General features: G+C 38.2%; 1 protein-coding gene across 27 annotated transcripts in view; it reads left to right on the top strand.

Annotated features, from left to right (window-relative positions):
- Positions 1-17762, top strand: part of ncor1 (nuclear receptor corepressor 1) — a 73130-nt gene that overhangs the window by 696 nt on the left and 54672 nt on the right. For 19 of the 27 annotated variants that reach the window (XM_078930417.1, XM_078930416.1, XM_078930415.1 and 16 more), the window contains exons 1-4: positions 12594-12854; positions 16807-16901; positions 17059-17266; positions 17387-17569. In XM_078930417.1, the coding sequence (XP_078786543.1) occupies positions 12609-12854; positions 16807-16901; positions 17059-17266; positions 17387-17569 (732 nt within the window). In that variant the 5' untranslated portion in view covers positions 12594-12608. Of the gene's footprint in view, positions 1-77; positions 223-7738; positions 7929-12593; positions 12855-16806; positions 16902-17058; positions 17267-17386; positions 17570-17762 lie in introns of those variants that run through there. The other 8 variants (XM_078930419.1, XM_078930418.1, XM_020709055.3 and 5 more) reach the window with 5 other exon arrangements.

Raw genomic sequence — 17762 nt, 5'->3', positions numbered from 1 at the left:
TAGATAAAAATAATTTCAAATAATTTTATTTTCAGCTATATTGGTGCCACCAATTTACTTTTGAATGCACGCTTTTTATTGCTGTTAGGACGTCGACCGACAAATGCGGCGCAGCTTTTACTCGGCTCAGTCGTTCACAACCCGCGGATTTATAGTCAGTACTTTACGCTATTATCCTCCCCGCGTACCGCTTTTCCCAGCCTTAGAACCTCCAGATATGCGGTAAGTCTAAATAAATAACATATAGCACATATACGTTTCCATCTAGCAGGCTACAAACCGACTCGGTTTACCTAAAAAAAAAAATCAGCCATGCAAGATGGCGACGTGGTCGAGAATTCAAAGGTGAAATACATTTTGACTTAGCTAGTTAATGTCTGCGAAACCCCAAATGTGCCTATAACACCTCAAGTGCTAATGTAGCCACAAGTTTATATAGTCGTTTCTTGTTGTGCACATTTCCGGGGATGTTGTGGAAACGGTTACCACTCCCCCCCAACAAGATAAGCTACAAATCCAACAACTGCGCTTATGACAGTGGCTAAATGACAACACAACATTTTTCACCCGATTCTCCAAACATTCAAGGCGAAAAAAGTTCCCCAATATTTCCGATCCGCGGATATTATCCATAAAAAACAAAACTAAAAAAACAATGTGAATACTATTTACGTAAAAATGACCACAAGCCTAAGTTATGGGGGAAGGATATGCTGTTTTGGTTATGGTTACAGTCTTGAACAATAACGGATGCTATAGAAAAAGAAACGTGGTTTCGAATGCAAACAAGAAGAATTTTATATGAAACACTTAAAAAATAATCTGGCATGAAAGATTCACAGAACACCTTATACCTTAACTAGCCCCGGAACGTTTCTTATTATTTCACTGTGTTTTGCAGTTTTTGCTGCTTTGTGTTATAGTTTGTTTACCGTTTCTGTAAGATTTTTTTTAATTAATATATGCAATGCTAAACCATTGAAGATGTTGGATAATCTTTAATTGGTGGAAACAATCCATTCATTTATGTAAAACAGCCTGTAAGGAGATTAGACAAGGTGGAGTTGTAGCAGAACAACTATATTGTTTTTGGTTGTACTAACAAAGCAGATATTAGCAGCGTTAGAAATAAGGGGAACAAATGGTTGTCCTGTGGACAACCTGGCAAGTAATACTTGGTTGTCCTCCCCAATTTTTGGTTGTCCTTCGATACCAATATTCAACATCAACGAAACCTACTCAGATGTCAGTACTTACATCTTTATTTCTTCTGTACATCTAATATCAACTGCCTCTTATGATGGACATTTAAAAAACTCTAAATATTAAAAACAAACATTTTACTAAATATTGAAGCATCTGGTTACACAAACTATTGCTATGTAAATCAAATACTGTTACAGTCAAATAAAAATACTTTATCTTACCCTATATCAGAAAATTGATTACATTAACCAACACTGTAACCTAATGAGTATTTTTTTTTAATTTAGAACACTTGTATGGACTGGGACTAGTACAGCATTCCAAATATAAAGTAATATTTATATGTGATGAAAAGTTATAATTTGATATAACATCTATTTCAAATAAACACGTGTGTAAATGATACCATGTTTACATTGTGCGCTGCAGTAGCAGTAAAGACTAATATCCCTGATCTTTTAAACCAGACATGCAGGTGCAATGTTGTCATTTTTGACAAGTAATTTCAGACAAGTTCCTCAAGGGATATGTCATCATCATCAACGTCCGACTCAGTCTGCAGGGGCTGATGCCGCTCACGTCTTCGGGCGTACTTGGTTCTTTCGGAAGTCACGTGACATCGTCTGTGCACACTCGGTTTTATCTTAAAAAGTCGGACGTCGGTTTCCCAAAAACTTTGAAAAATAGTTGAAAAATCCCAAAATGTTGAATAAAAGACCAGGTTGTCACATGGACAACCATCAGGTTCATTTTTGATTGTCCTCCGTGAAATCTGGTCGTCTTGGACAACAGGATAACCGCTTATTTCGAACGCTGTATTAGGGACCACAAGCCACAATTTTATAGGTTCCAGAGACAGAAGCTGGTGAGCACCAAGGATCGAACTTCCAATTCTGAACACAAAAAAAAAAAAGAAAAGCCCAATAGACCTAAAATTAAGGAAGTTACCAATATTTCATGCCTTTGTTTTGCGGCTAGAAAACTTGGTAATAACTGGTAGATATATCAAGGTTTTTTTTGTCCTTTTCGACACCACATCTTCTCTGATTACATTATTCAAGAGATTCTACAATTTTTAAATGTTTTTTCAGTAGATGGTTCATTTTGTTATTACATGCTTTAAATCTGCAGAGTTCAGTTTATTATTCTGTATTAAGGGGTTGAACCTGTGACTGCTCCTTACTGCGCTCATTAACATTTTCATCACCGTGTGACGTTTAAGACTCGGGTCTGCAACGAGGAATGTCGCGCGTTTCATCAGGTTTCCTCAGTTTTTAAGGGATGGTTTTGGGGACCTACCGGTAGTTTATCTTGTACCTTTCACAAAACTGTGAAATCGACCCAAAGTCAAGAGAAAGCTGCCGTTGACTCACAAATGTCCGCTGAGTCCACTGTACCTTGTTCCAAATCAAAATCCCAGTAAGCACAGTGACACTTAAATTAACACTGTACATTTTCCAATGCGTAAAACAAGTTCTTCAATGGTGAAGTGAACATGCACAAACGGCATGCGCAGTAACACCCTTTGCTGTACCTACAGATATGAAGCTGTTAAAGGCATATATGTGCTTTCTTTTTTGTTTTTTGTGTCTCAAACATGCCAACTTTGTTGATTTAGTGTGAAGACAAAATGCACTGCAGAAAACTAGGCTCTTTAGAAAACAACAGATCATTTTCTTTTTTTTAGGTAGTAATAACTTTGCTAAGTGAGTTTTTGAGTTACCTTTTGTAAGGTTGTGCATCTTTCCCTCTTACAAGATGCTATACACATCTCTAACACACTGTCCACGAATTGATATGTAAAAGATTCAACTAATTTCATGGTGATAAAATACAGTTCAATTATTTTACCTAAATGGAAGCAATGTAGATGTGTATTATTTATTTGGCATTTAAAACTATAAATGGAAATGCACTGAAGCAGAGAAACTTGTTTTTTTCTTAATGGATCGTTTTATTCATTTATATTTAAGCAACAAAAATAAAATGTAATAACTGCTTCAAACAAAAATATATATAGTTTGGGTCTTTTAGACTGTTTTGTTCTTTGTAAATAACAAAAATATGTCGTCATAATTATTGAAGTATTGTCTGAAGTGCAGTGAAAAATGGGTTATCATGTGTTAATAGCATACAACACACATCCCTCACTGCGGTTTACCTTCAGCCAATTGGAATTGACCTAATTTGGTAGAAGCAGGTTTTTGATTGGTCTTGTTTTTGTTTGGACGCAACAGAATGAGAATTTGACAAAGTTTGACAGAAATCGATTATATACTTTCCAATTTAAACCTTTTTTACCAACATGTTTTTGTAGTTGTGATTTTTAACTGATACTTCTGTTGCTCAATCGATTTTTCTATACATATCTTTATCTTTTTCCTCCCTTAAACCCTTGTCACTGTGTCCAATTGAATTTTACAATTATAATGTTGTATTAGAAACGACTAGTTTAAGTCTTGAAATCTCTTGAAACTTGAAACAATCTTGTCTGAAAAGGAACAAAAACTAAATTTTTCTTTTAAACCTTGCATAGTTATATTGACTCATTTGTAAGCATCTCTTAAAACCAGAAAAGAGCATGCCATCTTAGATTATGTGTTCATCATTGGTGCCTATATATCAACAGTTAATACCACACTAGTAGGAAGTATTAGAAGCACACATCAGATAACTTGATCATCAGTCTTTTTTAGTTGTTAGGATACCATAGTTGGAGCAGAGGAAGGCAATTTTAACAAAACAGGGTTATCTTTTTGGCATGATAAAGTCCCTTCAAGTAGCAGCACAGACTCTTGGCAAATACTGAGTATCTGCAGAAACTGAGGTATCTGCCAAACTTTTAATAAACGAGATGGGCACTTGGCAAGCAAATGCCTCTTCTAAAGCCAATGCCCGAAAAAGTACTGACAAAAGGAATCAGAGATCTGCACAAAGATTTAATGGCTTCTTTGTTTGACCATGCTTCACCAGGTTCACTACATTTAATCTGCTACTTTATGCATAATCTAGATGACGGGCACTAAACATACCAACTCCATTAGAGCAAACCTTCACATCCTAACCAAAGACTTCAAAAAAGACAAATAATCGAGTTTGCAGAAGAGTGAACTGAACAAAAAATGTGTTCTTAGTCTTTGTGTTCAAATTTAGAATAATTGATGCATATATAGTATTAATATAGTTAACTGTGCTCCACCAAATTGTTTTTTTAATCACTCCAGAGCTTCAAAACCTGTTGATGCACACTTACTTTGTTTAACAATGCAAATCTATAAATCATTAAGTTGTATTTATATTGTAAATTCAGTATATCAACTAACTAAAGCTACATAATAGTTGTGATATCTAACAAATTTGTCAACAGTCTGCGCATATCACATAACAACTTTGGACTTTAAAGACTCTTAGAGCGCTGCTGTCACACTAGCAGGTTTGATTTACAGCAGGGATTGTTGAATCAGATCTATTTTTTTTGGGAACTTTGAAAGTTCTTCTCCTCTCGTGTGGACCAAGCATGTGAGAGTCAAACTGCATTCACCTCTGGATGCTATTCGCGCATTAGGGGCGTCAAGTCAATGTACAGACGCGATCTGAGGACCCATGGTGCGATTTGGGCGTCGGGTGCGCTGTGTCAGCGATCTGAGGACCCGTTGCTGCATGATTTGGGCGGCAGACGTGGCTAGGGCGTGTAAACTAATCAGGGACTCGGGCTTTGGGCAAGTGGCCCTTTGAGTAACCTGATCAGCACGTTGAAAAAAATCCAACATGGCTGCTTGATGAGCAAGCACATTTTTGGACAGGCGTCGAGCAGTAAATTTGACGCACGGCAAAAGAGAGGCGTCCGTTGGGAATTTGACGCGTGAATTGCATCCGCTGTGACTGCAGCTTAACGGTCACTTTTTTTTTTTACAATAGATTAACCAAAGTGTGGATGTGTTGTGTATTACGCAGAACGAACGAATTGGCCACCATACTGTAGAAGCTACACTGTTCTAAAAGATTTAAAATGTCTGATGAAAAGTAATCATAGTGTTGGAAAGGGGTAGAGGCGCTTATGACGACATGATAATCAGATCATCCATTGTTTTTTCTTGTTTCTATTCTTGGTCATGCGAAATCACACCCAAAGTCTGCTTGAATTTGCACCAATATTTCAAGCAGTTTGACTCACTTTTGAGAGCACCACGTGTGGACGCAAACCAGACGAAGGCGTGAGACTCTGTGCATTCTCTGCCTATTTGTGAACTGAGTTTATCCCTGCGTAAATGCAGTCTAGAAACTGCTGCTTGATCACAGAAATTCCAATGTTTTTAAAGGGTTTTAGCCATGAAACACACCATGAAATATGGCTTCTCACACGCTCCATTGAGCAGGAAACTGTTGGTGAGTTGGACATAATTCTTGTTATAATAGTTTAAAAATGTACATTTTGAAAAGTTTAAAATGCAAATTTGGGCAAAATATAGTATTATTTCGGACAGAAGAATTGTTGACATCGGATTTACGTTCTATCTTATAGCTTTTAGTGCATTATAATGCACTTAAGGATACATTCTCATTATATATTTATACGCATATAATTTTTTCATTTTTGTCTATTTTAACAAACGTTTTGATCACCACAAACTGGTTCAGTCCAGCATCACTCTGTGGCTTCTAAACATAATGTAATAGTGTGTGCATTCTGATTTCTTTACATCTCTTGCTGGCAGGCTAAAATTCTGAGAAATACAGTACAAAAATACGAATACCTTCGTTTAATCTTTCCTTGAGAGGGTGGACAATTTTGATTTAGGCATATTTGAACCAGACAATCTGTATCAGATACAACTGTATTTGGTCCTAAAGTGTAGTTTTTTATTTAATTTTTATTACTCTGTACCACGTTTGGTCAAACTGTATCAAGGCTGGCTTGCCGAGGTTGGTCAGAGGACAGTGCACCAGATTCTGGTACCATGCAGGTGTGGTGCAATTGCTAAATGTATCTGGTCACAATTCCCCAGAGCTATCAGCCCAGAGGGATCGTATCCCACGCTGTGACCAGAAAGGATGAACAATACCAATAACCGATGATTTTAGGCTTAATAACTTTCTGTTACAATTCTGTTGGAATATGGTTTTGGTTTTCCGTGGCTTCCTTTTTCTTGTTGAGGTACATCTATTTTTGATTTCCAGTCCTGCAATAAAATAAAATAAAACTGGAATAATATTTTTACAATATTATTGAATCAAACAAATACAAAAATACTATCATCCAAAAGTTGGCAATGAGATATAACTGTATGTGATTGTAATGGGCATAATTTGCAAAAGTGGCATAAAATCTGAAAACAACTGTCCTTTTAGAAATGTTCAAGGAAAAATTCATTATTAAACTTTATTATTTTTGTAATAAAAGAAATGTAATAAATGTTTTTGAACTTTTATTTTTCCATTTATTATACCAATACATACAGCTTCTTGAAATAAATCGGTAAGCTCTCTTAGTGTGCCGCTTTTATTTAGGCAGCTAAAAGATTTTAATTTTTAATGACCTTGATAGGTAAAAATATCAGAACTTTTCATAAAGGTAATGTGGGCACTCTTGCTTTCCGTCACCTGAGCCAGAGAAATGGAAGATGCACTTGTTTTCACCTTATTACTCACTGTAAGCATCAATGGTCCATGAAGAACAATCCAACTGAGGAGACGGAACGAAACATTTATAAGGAAACCCCTAATTCTAATTCAGCATAAAACTTTAAAGTAGGAAAGCATTTTTACTAAATTATTTTCATGTAAAAAAAAGTAAGATGGTGCCAGCGAAAAGCACAATGCGGACAAGCTGTCTGTTTTAGTAATGATTCTGTACTTTTTAAGGTTCAGTAAAAAAGGACAAAAACTGGAGTAAGATTTCTTTTATGATTGCTAAGCTCTGCATCAAAACCATCACGCACACAAATTCTTAATAGATTTAATAAACACTGTCTTTAGACACATCTATTTACCTAGCAGAAGGGGAAAAAAATTATTTTATTGAATTGCAATTATGGGCTGCACGATATGAGGAAAACTTGCGATATGCAATATTAGTAATCAATATTGCGATGACGATATAACTTGCGGTACATGGACAAATAGAAAAACAACCAAAAACAGAATTTCCCTTTCAGTTTAAAAGTTTTACTCAAATGACCATTGTCTACATAGTAGGCTTACATTGATCATACAAGGGCTACATCCGATTGGTCAGCATGTAAAGGCATCCATCTGATTGGTCAAATGCATATTGTATCTATTTGATTCGTCAAATACTTGAGGCTGCCATAAGCAATGTACTTGTTTTACATGTTTTACAAATGGCAAAAAATTCTTAAACTTAAGTTTCCAAATCACTTAAATTATTATATTTTAAAACCTTTTTGTTTGATATTGCGGCAGACCTTTCAAATATTTTCATTATCAGAATTTAATCAACATACTATTTAAAACATTTTTTTAATTTCATGTCCCCTTTCTGAAAACTGCTATTGTGTCTTTCTTCATGCAGGTGGTTTGTGTCTCCAAAAATGGTCTAGCTATATGTTGTGATCGGTGAAGCATCAACAGTCTGGTACAACTGAGCCAAGATGTCCAGCAGCTCGGGCTACCCCCCCTCCCAGGGGAGTTTCAGCAGCGAGCAGAGCCGATACCCACCCCACTCTGTCCAGTACACGCTTACGGGCTCACGCCACCAACAGGTAAATTTACCTTGTTGTCTGACTCGACCGTCACCTTTGGTCCAACTCTCTCACTGAAGTTTGTCTTTTCTGTAACCTTACTCTGAGGTATGTTTGTAATAAAGTAAAAAGGCACCAGAAAGGTTTTTTTTTTTAATTTCACCTGTCTGTTCATTGATGCACCCTCTAAATCACCAAATGGTTTTGACACAAGATTGGCAGAGTGAAGAGATACCATGGGAAAACAGGAGTAACAGATTGTTAGAACAATGATTTAATAGCTTGTTTGTCTCCCACTACATAGAAAATAAAGGGTGGTCATGAAAGAAAACCACTAAATGTCATCTTCATTAGCTCTACTCCAGATTATCTGTTTCAACTTTTTTTAAATTCAGCCGTTTCATATATATGGTCTTTAACAAGTTACTAGTTCCTTAAACCTAGACTGAAGTTGACTTGAGTGGATTTGAGATTAGAAACGTGAGTTGTTTTGATTTGGTGTTTGATTTTTAAGAACTTTCAAAGAAAGATTTTAGTATCAGTATTGGCAAACACCTGTTTGAAAATATCAACATTTAGGAAATGATCAAAAATCAATAATCTTTTCGTCCAGTGAAGCTTTTTCTCTTCTGATGTAAACAATTCACATGCAAGGAAGCGGCAATGCAATCTTTTTACTGTACAGCAGGGAAAACCAGAACATGTAAAATTACAAGATGTAAGACAGTGGTACAAGGAGTACATTAGACTAAAGATGCCATATTTTTTCTAACCATAGGGCACACTTAGTCCTTTAATGTTCTCAAAAATGTACAGTGCAGCCTCTAAACCAGGGATGGGCAAACCTTTTTGACTAAAGGGAGAAAAAAAACATTAAAAAGGATTTTCAATATAATTTATTCCTGTTTGGTGAGCCAGATTGCATAGTTTGCCCACCTGATGCACCTTTTGTATGAATTCTAGTTGGGTTTACTGACCTATAACAGATTTTCTGTGGAACAAGACACTGTCAAAATGTTTTAGGATATATCTTAAGTTACGGTAATTACGAAGCCATTTTACGGTTTGTTGAAGTACTATGGATACCATTATGAAGTCAGATTGGTTGCTAACACAGTTCACAAGAAAAACTTCCCATTTGCCCCTTTTACCAATCGTCTGCCTCTTGGTCCTTTTAGGCATTCTGGGTAGTGTAGTCATATTGCATTATATGATCACTGTGATTGCTTAGTACGCCCTGTCATCTGGTACGCTTTATGTATGAAAATGGATCGTTCATTTTCTGTTTATTGATATTGAGTCTTATGGTATGAAAAATACTGGACACAGCTTTCAAGTAAAGTGGATGATTATTGCACTTTTACAGGTTTTATTTTAATACAAAAACATTTGCCATGGACATATTGCATATTTTGGTAACAACTATTAGCAGGCAGAGAAAAAGAGAATCAAAGAAAAAGAAAAGTACAATTATTGTTACAGTACCTTACATTATTTTACTTATTTTGGCTAGATATAGATCAATTCTACAAAAGTATTTGTTAATTTATGACATTTCTGCTTGGATAGATGTCTCTTTTGTTGTTGTTGCTGGTTGCTTAAATCTACATTGCAATGTACAGAACAGAAATGTGGATCTGCGCTCTGCATTGCTTTGCCAATGGTTGTTTCTTTGATTCAATACGGTACAGAGGTGACATACTCTTTATAAACTCCCCCTTCTTCCACTTTCGGCTTCTCCCATCAGGGGTCGCCACAGCGAACGAGTCGCATGGTAGATTTGGCAATGTTTTACGCCGGATGCCCTTCCTGACGCAACCTTCTCAAACCGGGCTTGGAACCGGCAGAGGTAGAGAAGGGAACAGGGAGCAGCCCGGAGTCGAACCACTCCCCAAGGAGCTTATATTAACACTTCAGTATTTTAGATTTCCAATTAAGACCTTAAAGGCCCACTTTAATGAAAATGGTGTATTTGGTGTTTTAAAGTGTTCTTGCAGCATTTCTCTGACGGTGGAGGACATGTATAGAAAATTGATGAAGATGGATAAAGATAAAGACGCATGAAGAACTTTACTAGAAATTTACTAGATATTCAAATCGTATTTGTTGTCAAAATATGATTATTTATTTTTTGACAACAGAAACATTTTTATTTATATTGTTATTCACATTTTTCAAGTACTGTAAAAAAAAACTGGATAGAAATGTTACGTTTTAGATTCATTTGTTTTTTTACTGTTGGAAATATTAACAAAATAGATGATAGAAAAATAGAAACTTTTTCAAGAACCTGGTGCTTACAATGTTTTAGTTTAGTTTGAACTTTGTTTGGTTTTTTTTTTTTTTTTTTTTTACTCGTCTTGTCCAGCAGCTGAGCAGACAGATAAGACCTGAGGGCCTCTTGTGTTGGACAGATGTTACTATTAAAGTAGGAGGCTACTATTCTTCGGATATGTATATTTGTATACACCTTTATTTAAAATATTTCTGCATACATTTCTTTTTGCACTCGACTGGAGCGAAGAGAGGCAGTGGGAGATCAGGGGTGGGGAACAAGGGTACAAGAAGAAAAAAGAGAAGGGTGAAGAAGTTGGAGGATGATTAAAAAAGAGGATAAGGTAGAATCACAAAAGGAAGCAACACGTTGCTCATGGTTTATCATTATTATTATTTTCAAATGTAGATATTTATCAAAAGGGCTGGCTCTAACTACAGACACACTCATCCACACACTCAAATATTACAGGTACACTTGTTGGCTGCAATACATACAGTCAATTGCCCCTTTATTAGGTACACCTTTCTAGTACCGGGTTGGACCCCCTTTTGCCATTAGAACTGCCTAAATCCTTGGTGGTAAAGATTCAACAAGGTACTGGAAATATTTCTCAGAGAAGTTGGTCCATATTGACATGACAGCATCACGCACTTGCTTCAGATTTGTCGGTTAGACATCCATGATGCCAATCTCCTGTTTCGCCCAAAGGTGATCTATTGGGTAGAGATCTGGTGACTGTGTGGGACATTTGAGTCCAGTGAACTCATTGTCATGTTCAATAAACCAGTCTGAGATGATTCCAGCTTTATGACATGGCGCCTTATCCTGCTGGAAGTAGCATCAGAAGATGGTACACTGTGGTCATAAAGGGATGGAGATGGTCAGCAACAACAGTGAGGGTTGGCTGTGGGGTTGTAACCAGGCCAACTGATACTAAGGGGTCCAATAGACCAACACCATCAGCCTGAGCCGTTGGTACAAGGCCGGATGGATCCATGCTTTCATGTTGTTTATGCCAAATTCTGACCCTACCATCTGAATGTTGCTGCAGAAATGAAGACTCATCAGACCAGGCAATGGTCTGAAAATTGGACAATTTTCTATTGTCCAATTTTGCCGATCTTGCGTGAATTGTAGCCTCAGTTTCCTATTCATAGCTGACAGAAGTGGCGGCTGGTGTGGTGTTCTGTTGCTGTAGCCCATCTGCCTCAAGGTTGGTAGTGTTGTGCGTTCAGAGATGTTCTTCTCCGACCTCTTGCATCAACAGGACATTTCCACCCACAGAACTCACTGGATATTTACTCTTTTTGGATCATTCTCTGTAAACTCTAGAGATGGTTGTGGGTGAAAATCCCAGTTGATCAGCAGTTTCTGAAATACTCAGAGCAGCCCGTCTGGCACCAACAACCATGCCACGTTCAAAGTCACTTCAATCATCTTTATTCTCCATTCTGATGATCAGTTTGAACTGCAGCAGATTGTCCATGTCTACATGCATGAATGAATTCAGTCCCTACCATGTGATTGGCTGATTAGAAATTTGCGTTAACAAATAGTTGTGCTTGATAAAGGTGTGCTTAATAAAGTAGCCAGTAAGTGTACATATCAGGTCACACGCACATACATATGCATACAAACACATGTCAACCATATACAGTCGGTACAGAAAGTATTCAGACCTCTCTAGACTCTTTCACTCCCTGTACAATTGCAGTCATCTGCCAAAATCAGGAATGCTCATCCCACCTCTTAGTCATGTACACTGAGTGCCCCATCTTGAGAGAAAAAAAGAGGTGTAGAAATTTCTGTAAATTTACAAAAAACAAAAACTGAAATATCCCATGGTCATAAGTAGGGCTGCACGATATGAGGAAAACTCATGATATGCGATATTGGTGATTAATAATGCGATAACGAGATAATTCGCGGTATATAAACAAATAGCAAAACAACCAAAAAAATCATTTCCATTTAACTGCAACAGTTTAAAAGTTATACTCAAACTGACCCTTGTCGACGTAGGAGGCAAAGATCAAACATAAAAGGGCTCATCTGATTTATCAACAACGTAAACGGGTCCTTCCGATTGGTTAAATGCACAAAGGGATTTAATTCATCTGTTCAATATTTCAAGCTGCCATGCGATTCTTTTAGCACATTTAAGGTAAACATTTATTGCGATTTTCGCCGTCTTTTGCGGTATGCATATTGCACAGCTTAATGTCGCGATAACGATAAATTTGCGGTATATTGTGCAGGCTTAGTCATAAGTATTCAGACCCTTTGCTGTGACACTTAAATTGAACTCACATGCTGTCCATTTCTTCTGATCCTCCTTGATGATTCTGCTTCTTCATTGGAGCCCAGCTGTGTTTAATTAAACAGATCAGACTTGCTTTGGAAAGCAACACACCTGTCTATTTATGAACTCACAGCTCACAGTGCATGTCAGAGTAAATGAAAGTCATGTGGTTGAAGGAACTGCCCGAAACAGAATAGTGGCAAGGCACAGATCTGGCCAAGGTTACAAGAGGTTTTCTGCAGCACTCAAGGTTCCTAATAACACACTGACCTCCATAATCCTTAAATGGAAGAAGTTTAGGACGACCAGTATTCTAACAAGACCTGGCTGTCCAGCCAAACTGAGCAGTCGTGGAAGAAGAGTCTTGGTAAGAGCAGTAAAGAAGAATAGTCTGGTTTATCTCTTAAGCCCTGCTGCTAGACCCTGACATCGGTTCTTTTCTGTTAAGTCAAAATTTAGTGCCATAGTTGCAACAGTTTTCTTGGCGCAAAAAAAATTCAGTGCAGGTATGATTGATTAGTATGCACATGCGCACTGTTTTTCTTGTGGTTTATTCTTTGACTGGAAGTAGTGCACTGTGTAAGGAAACAAAAAAAATCGCAGTATACATTCATCTGACTTATTTTATCTTTGGAATGGACTACTTGTATTGCTTATTTTAACTTTACTGTGCAGAATACAAATGTAGGGAGAAAGTGGGAAAAGGAGCACAGAAACAAGGTGGTCTTAAATTAAACATTTACCTTCTCATTCAGGAGAAATGTTTGTTTTTAAGTTGTAAAAACAGTTTAACTCAGTTTATGGAGATTTTTTTTCCTCTTAAGCTTCTGTTTGTGGCACTTTTGTTCAGAGATGTGTGAAAAGTTGAGAAACTGCAAGCTATTGTAGCAGAGCCGGTTTGGTTGATAGTTCAGACAAATTTTGGCATGGATGTACCTTAGGATCTTCTCGTTCAGAAAACCACATTAGCCACGAGAAAAAGCCAAAATGTCGGCCATTTGCAAAGATTTTCAATGTCTACTTGCCCCAGTCTCAAAAATATCGGCTATTTATGCACAAAATGTCTTTAAACTTGAGGGGTACCTACAAAATACTATTTTAAACAAATATTTTAAAATCTATCTATTTTAAATGGCTAACATGCTTTTCTAAAGGGGAGATCCTAAGGTACATCCATGCCTAATTTGGTGCTTGTTCTACAAATGGACAATTATTTTAATTACTGGCTCCACTCTTACTTTTATGTTGGAGTCATTTTCAGAAACTCCTAGTTCAACTGTTTTAAAGGATATCAATTGTTACCTCATATATAGACCTTGGTTTTGTTCTCTTTTAAATCTATTGCTTAGTTCTGTAAAAGAAATGAGAGCATTAAGTTCAAGGACAAATTCCCAATGTGAATTTGTTTTCTGTTGTAATTGATGAATGATCGTTTCAAGTCATTTTTGTATGACATACTTCCTAGAAAAGTCTTTTCACTGAAAACGCTCAACAGACCATTTCTTGGCATTGGGTTGTTTGCTTAAATCCTGGACAAAACAGACATTTGGAAATGTTTCCTTCAACTGTATTTGCTTGCTCATGTTTGTTCAGCAGTCATACTGAACTGATAAGTTTTAGCTGTTCCCTGTATGTTTAACTATGCTTAGAAGAGTTCAGCCAGTTATGTCTATGGTCTGCAGAGATTGATGACCCAGTGTCATCTTTTTGGATAAGTTGTCATTTTAGTATGAATAGTTATAGTACAACAGTGTGCATCTATGGCCTCCTTTACACTGCAGGTCTTAATGCTCATATCCGATTTTCTGACTATATCCGATTTTTTTTGACGACCCGCTTACATCATCTTTTAAAAGTGACCCGTATCTGATTTTTGCATTTACACTATACATTGCTGAAACTATCAAACGTAGACGTTCTGAGGGAATACGTAGCAGCATTTCCGCCTTCCGCGGACCTTTTTCAGATGTTTGTGATTGCGGTTGTCATGGAGGCAAGTCGGCGACGGAAGGATGCGTTGCCTTGGGCGCTCCAGAGGGGAGAGGAAAAAGGAGGGCTGCTCGGCCGTCTTATATGCTCTCTCTGAGTTTTGAATGAGGAAGTGTTTGCAGACGTTGTGCTGTCCGAACAGTTTGATCCAAGTGTTGAACCTTTCCTGCGCGATGACTTCTCTTTTCTGACCGTAGTCAGAAACACACGGGAGATTTCCTCGGGGTTCACTTTTTCGTTCTGAACCCTCAGCCTCCAGAGTGGGTTAAGAAAGACTCCAAAACTTTTGGGGGAGACACTTTATTTTTAATTTACGGTTCTCCGACAGTCCCCCGCTCCGCGCTCACACTCACTCACTGTCCTTACACAAACACACACGCAAGCGCGCGTGCGCGCGCTCACACACACACACACATGGTCCCCATCATACACGCCCTCCAAAGAAATAAACGGCTTCTAGCCTGTTCCATAGCAACGGTGTCCCGCTTCATTAGTTACCGTTTGGGTCCGGACCGGACATAACAGCGGTTTCCAACTACGGTCTGAAGCCTGAGGCTGAAAGGTAACACGCTGACAGCAAAATCAGCACAAAAGCACCTTAATAAGTCATGTGATCTCAGTTGGTGGTGTCCTGAGTTGACGTCACTGACGTACGACTCGCATTTACTGGGGAATATCCGATTTGTCTGCTTACATGGCACACGCAAATGCATGTATCCGATTCGTTTCCGATTTATTTCCACATATGAGAGAGGCCTGTATCCGATCTGAGAAAAACGGAATCCATGCACTCTTGTCCTGCTTACACGTTCACCGATTATATCCGATCTGTGCCACATGAGAGGAAAAGATCGGAATTGGGTCACTTGAACCATGCAGTGTAAAGGCGGCCTATGTGAATGTTTGTCTTTCTGCTCACAGTTGTAGCCATGTCTTTCCACAGAAGTGCATTAACATCTCCTGCTCTTAGAAATAAGAACAAGAAGCTTTATCAGCAATGTACATGTTAGGAAATAATAAATGTTTGTGTAACAAAAAAAAAAAGAAGATAAACAGGGTTAAACAGTTTTCTTGAAGTTGGCTCTTAGTTGTGAAGGTGAAGATGTTGTGCTACAGTCTGTTGGTTCCAGCTTTACAAACACTGGGTCTGCCAGGGGGAAGGCTGGCGAGTAGTGTGTGTCCTGGGTTTGTGGGGTCGTTTCTAATCTTTCTGGACTGTTAAGAAACGCGACCTGAGTAGATTTCACATAGACGTGGACACCGTGATGTGGTAGTGGTAAACTGTCTTGATGAATTGCTAAAGTTGCTGCTGTGACACAACATTATGTACAGCAGAGGTGCAGAAAGTCAGTTCCTTTTCAACCTTTTAAAAATAAGACATTGCTAGAATTTCTTGAAGATGTAGCTGGTGTTGGATCTGGATTGGAAACTCTGAAAGAAACTGTCCCTGAATCTTGAAGTTTGTAAACACGGTTGACGTCCTCGCCGTAGATGGTCAGGCCTGAAAGTCAAACTAACTTTAACTCCTGGAAGTCCATGATGACTTCTTTTTTTGTTGTTTTTTTGGGGTTGAGGGTTGAGATGGTTGTGACGACACCACACTTGTAGTGTCTGGACTTCCTCAAATCATTATTATTACTGATCAGGTACACAGAGATTGTGTCATCAGCTAATTGAATGTGTTGAGTGGTTTAGTATTGTGTGTGTATAGAGTAAACGAGAGAACGAGCCCTGGAAAACTCCAGTGTTCAGGATGATTGTTGAGGATGTGGCAGTGTCCGTCCTGATGGAGGTGGGTTCTCCGCCATAGTCTGCAATAGACTCTGTTGTGTGTGCCAGTCTACTGGGGCCGATGGAGTTAAACGGCAAACTAAAACCCACAAACAGCACTTGCATTTACATTTATCAAACTTTAGTGCTTTTATTGGATTAATAAAAAGAAAAACAGAGCATTTTTGTGTGTGATTGGCTTAGTTTGACAACGATCCCGGGTCCTTGCCAACGCTCAGAGTATGAATGTTGCTTTTAAGCCCTTCAGTGTTTTTGCCAGAGCTCCGGATTAAAACCAAAGTAATATTGTTATTTCCAGGGGTTGTGCTACTGAATAGGAATTTTTGTGTGCGTGTAAAGCTGTCAACTATCATACTCATTAAAACTGTCTAATGTTTGTTGTCATTGTGATTTCTGTAGTTGTAGTCATTTTTGCTTTCGTTGTGATGAGCATAACAGCTTGTTTCTCCAATGAAGTTGTTCCTTTGTTCTCTGTTTTTTAATCATCCTGATCTTAATCGGGTTTTATTAAAGTGTATTATGTTCCTTTTTTCCTTCAGGAGTTTGCCGTCCAAGACTATCGTACTCACATGCAGGATCCACAAGGTCGGAGAAGGTTGTCTCTACTTTCTGAATTCCACCCTGGGATTGAAAGGTAGGAGCCTCGTTTTAATTGCCTCATTTTGATTGTACCTGTTTTTTTCACTTACTTGACCCTTGTTAAGGTTATATTTTTCCTGATATGAACAGTAGCTTTTCCACCTGCACTCCTTAGCTTCAGACACATTTCCCTCCATGTTTTCATACACCAGGCCTCCAGAGAGGCGTCATGGTTACGAGCCCCAGTTCCACTCCATCTCAGCCCAGTCTGAGCATGAAGCCTTGGAGGCTAAACGCCCTCGCATGGAGCTCGTTCCTGAGCCCCATATCTCACGCACCCCTCCCACTTCGGGTGGCCTTGGACCGCCCATGACACACTCTGGACAGGACAGTTTACGAGCCACTGTGGAGGTAAAAAAGGTGGGGCCTATTCCTGTTACGCCTTTGTGAACCAGGAAGCTCTTGTTTTTATACTTTTTGTGTATATGCTTTGCTGTGTTAGTTCTAAATGTTTGTACAATGATGTTTTTTCTTTGTCAGGAGTCTCAGTACATTGTCAAAGTGGAGTCACCAGCTGCAGGTGGACCCACCCTACACATGGGTGAGGAACAGGACAATTCTCCTTCCAAACTGTCCAAGGAGGAGTTGATCCAGAGTATGGACCGTGTGGACAGAGAGATTGCTAAAGTGGAGCAACAGATTTCAAAGCTAAAGAAGAAGCAGGTGATTGCAGTTTCTTTATATACATTTGTAAAGGACTTTGAACCAGATTTTTTAGATATAATTGTTTTTTTTAAATTTATTATTGCGATAATGATTTCAGTAAAATAATGAGTCATTAGAAAGAAGAATCTTAAAGGAAAGATTAAGAAGACATCAGCGACTGCATTTATACAAACAGGTGTCCTTTTTTTTG

The sequence above is a fragment of the Oryzias latipes genome, chromosome 14 (assembly GCF_053564925.1).
Source record: "Oryzias latipes strain Hd-rR chromosome 14, Olatipes_Hd-rR_3.1".
Taxonomy (NCBI): domain Eukaryota; kingdom Metazoa; phylum Chordata; class Actinopteri; order Beloniformes; family Adrianichthyidae; genus Oryzias; species Oryzias latipes.
Note: the sequence above shows the minus strand (reverse complement) of the source record. Positions and strands in the feature narration are given on the sequence as shown.